Raw genomic sequence first — 7,121 nt, 5'->3', positions numbered from 1 at the left:
ACCTTGTTCAAGCAGATTGCTCGCTGCCTCAGTAGCTCGCATTTTCAGGTTTGTTTCATCATTGATATTCCTTCTTTTTAGTGTTCTATATTAAAAGGAAATACTAACTGTCGATGAGATTGTTATCCTCTTGCTTGAACATGAACCAAAGTATATAAATTTGACCTTTTGATCTGAAAGTATAAAAAAAAGTTAATTGGATACTAGTTTTTTATTTTTTTTTTTGCAGTTGCATTTGTTGTATTTTCATATGTTTCTCAGTGAACTTCTAAACAATTCTTTTTTCATTAATTTATTAAGGCTTATTATAAGTTTCAGTTTGATGGTGCAAATTGTTTTCTTTTGTAATCCATCTGCTTCTTCTTTGGTTTAGGAAAGTTGAAGTGAATCCCTTGATAGCTGTTTCATAGGTTTGTTCCATTATTTTCCAGTACGTACTGGAATCACTATCAATAGCCCTCAAGGACTGTTTACAACCTTGCAATCAAATTAATTGGACTTATAATCTAATGTATGGTCATCTGGAGCATGAATATTGGAGGATTCATGAATGACTCTTCGGATGATGAATGTATGTCATTTAATATTGGTTCATGTATTTATTTAGATACATCTTGAGTATTCCCTATAAATACCCTATGTATTTAACAATTCAAAGATGAAGAAAATCAGAAGTAGTTGAACACTAACACTTGGACGCCAACATTTTTGAGTTGGCGCCTAGATTTGACCATCTAACAGACACGGCTAAAGGATCAACTTCTATGAACACCCTTAATAACTTATACAGATATTTGTGAACAATTAGGTTGGTGGCTATCATTTATCCTCCCTTTTTGTTGTTTTTTCCATGTACCCAATGCAGCTTTCATTTCAAAGGTTCCAAGCTGATGAACAAGGATGGGTGGACACAATCCTTTTGATAATATTTTATTTCCTCAATAAGCTACAGTGTCTGAAGTGCTAAAATGTATAAAATTTTCACGTTAAACCCTCCTATTAGGGAACTGATTTTATTGTCCTAGTGGGTTGTTTACTACTATTAACATAATCTTCCTGTGTCCTAAACGATTCTTCCCAGAGATCACTCTTTAGGAGATACAAATATTCTAGTGCATATGTATTATTGTGCTGGACCTTTTCGTATGTTAATGTTTCTGCTCGATATTACAAATGTCAGAAGTTATCTGGTAAAATCTGAAGTCTCTCCTACACAGTCTCTGCTATGTAGTCCTGTATTTCAATGTTTTGCTTCAAATGTTACATGCTATAAATTGCAGGTACTATACCGATCCATCTGGCACATTCTGGCAATGCAATGCAAAAGCAATAGGATCTGGATCCGAAGGAGCTGATAGTTCTCTTCAAGAGCAATACAACAAGGTAGCTACTATGGCAATTTTAGATATACATGGCTGTGCAAGGCAAATTTGCTTTGACGGCAGCCTTCTCTATTGTGGCTACTTAGATCTATAGTAATTTTCTGTTTGTGGTATTGTGGTGGCGGTGATGAGAATAATTTCATGAGGGCGCTTGTTTATCCAGGACCTGTCCCTTCTGGAAGCTGAAACTATAGCTCTTTCCATCCTGAAACAAGTCATGGAAGAAAAGGTATATTTCTTGTGGTTTTTCTGTATCTACCTGCTTTAGAAGATAGATAAGGCATCCCTGTTATCAAACCTGGATTAGGTTCATTCAGGCTCCTGGTTAATGAATTATTACTTGGTCTATTTGGATAAACTAATCGGGTGTGCTTAGATGTTTACTTCTAAATCATATAAACACTGCATTTAAATATGATAAAGAGAGAATACACTATTCAATCTGGTACCAGCTGACCTGAATGTATGTTTTGGGTACTTTTGTATTAGACGGGTAAATTGGACTGATGCTTAAGGATCCAGTTCTAGGGTTTCATTTTGTTTTAAATAAATTGCAGAGTATTGCAACTTTTACATTGCTAATTACTCATTTGCATTAACAAGTAACCCCTAATAATGTTGACATTGCAAAGGTGGCTCCTACTTACCATCTATATACACCTGCCGAGGTTAAAGATGTCATTTCTCGCCTTTGATCGGCAAGGCCATTTATCTTGTTATCTGCGTTTCTTCGTACTTCATACTACTTGCTAGATTGCTGTTTAATTGTGCTGGATGCTGTGACCTTATTGTGTTCTGGTTGCTTATCCACTGAACCATATTCCGTTCAAAGAAGTTTAGTAATGTCATCTGCAATTTCTCTAAAAGTTTTATTCCCTTGGAGTCTATGCTGTGAAATTATAATATGTCATCTCTCATTTTTCACATTCGCAGTGAAACAATTAATAGCTCACAAAAAATAGCTGAAGGTTGAATTTTAGTTTGCAAGTGTCTTGTACTTTGACTGGTTCCAGAATTTTGCTCTCAGGGTAGTTCACATTTTTATTGTTTTTTAAAGAAATTTGATATGGACAACTTTCTTGGGGGCCTTTGCTAATATTTTACCTCATTTACTGGATGTTTTTCAATTTTCACCAATGTAACCAATGTAACAGGAGACTTGGAGAAGAAATACTACAAGTGTTCAAGTCAATGTCACATTTAAATGCGGTATTGTTGGATATTGTTGGAGAATTGCTAGTCCAGTTTATGCGGAGAACATTGTGAACGAGGAAGTGGACTGTTTAACTAGCCCTTTTTGGTTCTCATACCTCAAAGAGGTTGAGGGTATTAGGGTTTAGGGTTATGTTAGGTTGTTGATTGTGTTATGCGAATATTCTATGAATCTATCTATTAAATTATTATGCTACAGAAAGAACAACCTGAAACTATTGCCGAAATTATGCCCATTAATAATTAATCTATGCAATACTGCATACAAGATGATATTATCTTGGTCTAAGAGCTGTGCACTTCTTCAGCTGACTGAAATGAGATGCAAGGATGTGATGGCGAAGGTAGATATAGACGGAAAAGCTCATGCTAAGTTGAATTTGTACTTCATCTAAGATACTTCAAATGAGGCTGGGATACTAGAGATTTGAGCAACTGCTCATGGGTTCCATCACGTAGGCTTTGTTCCAAATATTTATGGAATGGCAAATGGACTTTTAGCTTTCCAGCTTCTAGGGTCCTATAGGAAGCCTTTGAACCCAAGATCTGGAAAACTCCTGTTTCTGTCGATCCTTATGGACCGAGCAGAGTATAGAATTAAGGAAGATTTTGCTTGTAGAATTGGAATGGAGAAAGGCGCTCTTTCACCGATTACAAAATGATCGGTTAGTAACACATTGATGTGGGCAATCAACTTAATAGGAGTGTTGCTCAACACATCGATAATGATAAGTGGAGGTACGCCATACAACCTTTTGCTTCCCATTTGTCATTGCCATTATAGGCCTTCCACACGAAGTAACATTTGGACAACTTTACAATCTCATGCGAATTACTAGACGCAATGACTCATTGTTCCTTCGGCTGCGAAGTCTACTAGTCGTAGCATAAACAAAAGGGTTACGACAAATGTAGAATGAATAAAAAAAAACAACATCAAGTATTACATTGTGCCTGGCTACAAGAAGACCGGGGCCGCAAAATCCAATAAAGACAGGTCAAACATCAAGTAGCATTTTGTAACTTATTCCTCTTAGGTTATATGCTTGGTTAATATATATGCTTAGAACTTGTAAAGACATGTCAAACATTAATATGCTTGGTTAATATATCCATCTACAGCACTCCCGCTTTTTCCTCTAAATATGATTTTCATTTAGCACAGAACTAATGCCAATTTTTTTATTTTGATGCAGTGTTTAAAGAGCTTGAGTAGAAGTTGGCCCTAAAGAAAACTTGTCAGTTACGATATAAACACACTTACGGTATGAATTACATGTATATATAACATTGACATATTATTTAGTACGAGATTTACATGTATGAAAGTTTTCATACAAAATTTCTTGATTGCCTACAACCCCAGGTGTCTTGATGACAAGTTGAAGAAGATGGCTCTAAGAGTGATAGCTGAAAGCCTTTCAGAAGAAGAGATTGCTGGACTTAAAGAAGCAATTCCATGCGATGGACACCAACAACAGCGGTTAGTCAATGATGAGGTTTTGTAAAACTTGTGTGTTTGAAAAATTATTGTCATGAAGTTAAGGATAACTTGTATGATACAAATTTAATTTGTGGATCAATATGTATACATTTTGTTTGTATAATATAAAGTTTTATTTATTTGTTAAATAGTCTTATTATAAAAATGATTGTGGTTGTGGATATTCAATTATATGTAAATTTTGAGTATTTTTATAATTTTGAGTATTTGGACAACGCTTAAAAAACACTATTTTAAAAGACAACGTTTTTAAGTAATAAAAGACAACGCTTAAAAAACAATGTCTTTGAGACCAACCACAACGCTTTTAAAGCGTTGTCTTTGATATGTGCATTTTTACAACAGCATCTTTAACAACGCTTTTTAAGAACGAATAGACAACGCTTAAAAAGCGTTGTCTTTGTGACCAACCACAACGCTTTTAAAGCGTTGTCTTTGATATGTGCATTTTTACAACAGCATCTATAACAACGCTTTTTAAGACGAAAAGACAACGCTTAAAAAGCGTTGTCTTTGTGACCAACCACAACGCTTTTAAAGCGTTGTCTTTGATATGACTTTCTACAACACCATCTACAACATCACTTTTTAAGTACATACGACAACGCCAAAAAAGCGTTGTTGTTTAGCTTTTTTCTTGTAGTGAAATGTGTACTTATGGCTCCTAAGGTGTTGTTTTTGGGTTATGTGGTCTCAGGAGAAGATTTGGAAGTCGACGAATCTAAGGTACAAGAAGTGAAAGACTGACCTACATCAATGACCTTAATAGAAGAAAGGAGTCTTCATGATTTGACCTTGTTTTACATACGTTTCATTGCTTCTTTCAACACTTTCATGGCTCCTATAACATACTGCATGAATGGTGGCCAATTTGAGTGGACTGTAGAGGCATATTCGAGTTTCAAATTGATTAAAGAATGACTCACAACAATACATTAATCTTAGTGCTCTCGGATTTTTTTTTCAACTATTCAAGTTACATACAATACTTATGATGTTGAGTTTATACGGTCGTGCAAGAAGTGAGACATTAGCGTCACTATTTGTTTCACAGGGGATTTATCTTGCACACGGACCATGATTCATTAAGACACCTACACAAGCAAAACAAAGTGTCACCCTGACATGCGAGGTGGATTGCTTATTTGGATCAGTTCACCTATGTGGTGAGACATAAAGCAGGGATTGCTAATCGGGTGACAGATGCATTGAGTGGTAGGAGCAACTTACTATGTGTGTTGAGGTGACAAGTTTTGAATCTTTTCGTGAGTTGCTTGCTGATTATCCTTACTTTTCTGTGATAATGCAAGAAGTAAAGGTTGGGAAGAAAATAGATTTCTTACTACATGATGTGTTTCTATTTAAAAGTAATCAATTATGCATTTTAGATTATAGTATTCACATGTAAATAATCAAGGAGTTGCATAGTGAGGGGCATATGGGATGAGATCGAATGTTACAGTTAGTTTAAACTTCCTATTTTTGGCATTCGCTATAGCGAGAAGTTGAGAAATATGTGCAGTGGTGCAAAATTTGTCAAGTCTCTAAGGGGGAGCCACTAATGTAGGATTGTACATGCCTGTGCTAGTCCCTTCTCAACTTTGGGTTGATATTAGTATGGATTTTGTGCTAGGTTTACCACGAACCTAGGGAGGTAGTGATTCCATCTTTGTTATCATTGATAGATTTTCTAAGATGATTATTCACTTTATCCCTTGCAAGAAGATTACTGATATTGTTAATGTATATAGCTCAACTATTCTTTTGAGATGTCTACCGTTTTCATGACCTTCTAATGACCATAGTGTCAGATTGGGATACTCGTTTTCTTAGTCATTTTTGGCACAACTTGTTGAAGATGGTCAATACATAGTTAAATTTTAGTAATGCTAATCATCCTCAAATAGATGACTAAATAGAGATTGTGAATCGGTCACTTGGAAATTTATTGTGTTTCTTAGTGGGAGATCATGTGAAGAGTTGGGATCAAAAGCTCTATCAGGCAGGCATAATTTGCTCATAACTATGCAGTGAATTATAGTAATAGTTTTAACCCATTTTAGGTGGTTTATTCGGTTCAACCTCGAGGTTCGTTGGATTTGTTGTCGTTGCCAAGTAAGGCGACGGTCCATGGTAAAGCTATAGATTTTATGAATAGTCTACACGGAGTCCATAAAGTTGTTCATGAGCATCTATCTAACTCTAATTCAAACTACAAATACACTACAGAAAAAAAGTGCTAGCACTTGGAGTTTGATGTTGAGGATTTTGTGTAGGTATTTTTAACTAAAGATTATTTTACCGTTGGGGATTACAATAAATTATCAGCCAAGAAGATGGGTCCTGTCGAGATTATTAAGAAAAGATAAATCCTAATGTGTATCATTTAAAGTTGTCTAGTCATATTGGTATTGTCAATGTTTTTAATTTGAAGCATTTGATTCTCTTCCATGGTGATTCTTCTGATGATGAAGTGGTCGACAATTCAAGAGCAAATTTTCTCCACCCTGGAGAGAATATTGCGGGTTTGATAGAGCAATCTTCTAGAAGCCATAACTTTTAATTCAGGACTCGAAATTAGACTCTGTTAGCCCTCACATGTGTAAATTAAAATATCTATATTTGTTAATAGAAAACTTGTAACCGCTAAGTTTTGGACTAAAAAACACCGTTTAGAACCTTTTTGGAGCCTCTAAGCATCTTTTTACTATTTTTAGTAATTTATATTTTATGGTATTTAGGATATTTTGATATTATTGACTTACAATTAGGGTATTTGGTTTATATAAATGGCATGTTTAATGTTTTAAGATAGATTTTGATTAATGTTATTTTTAGCCGTTGTATCTTCCTTGGAACGATGAGTTTTTCTTTTTCTTAGTATTCTTGTGTGAATCAATAGGGAATAGAATGTCGCTTCTAATATTTATGCATGAATCAATGGATTCAATAATTATCCGTGACATCAAAGAATCTAGCATGTGAATATACACAAGGTATAAAGCTCTAGGATCCAAATCTGA

General features: G+C 35.0%; 1 protein-coding gene across 1 annotated transcript; it reads left to right on the top strand.

Moving 5' to 3' along the window:
- The first annotated feature begins 1,242 nt into the window (after positions 1-1,242).
- Positions 1,243-2,361, top strand: LOC122021421 (proteasome subunit alpha type-5-like). Its single transcript, XM_042579541.1, has 3 exons — positions 1,243-1,383; positions 1,546-1,611; positions 1,985-2,361. The coding sequence occupies exons 1-3, from the start codon at positions 1,258-1,260 to the stop codon at positions 2,075-2,077; spliced, it is 285 nt and encodes a 94-aa protein (XP_042435475.1). The 5' UTR covers positions 1,243-1,257; the 3' UTR covers positions 2,078-2,361.
- Positions 2,362-7,121: the final 4,760 nt, after the last annotated feature.

This window comes from Zingiber officinale, chromosome 9A (genome assembly GCF_018446385.1).
Source record: "Zingiber officinale cultivar Zhangliang chromosome 9A, Zo_v1.1, whole genome shotgun sequence".
In the NCBI taxonomy this organism is placed as follows: Eukaryota; Viridiplantae; Streptophyta; class Magnoliopsida; order Zingiberales; family Zingiberaceae; genus Zingiber; species Zingiber officinale.
The sequence above is the reverse complement of the archived record's forward strand: the minus strand, read 5'-3'. Positions and strand labels throughout refer to the sequence as shown.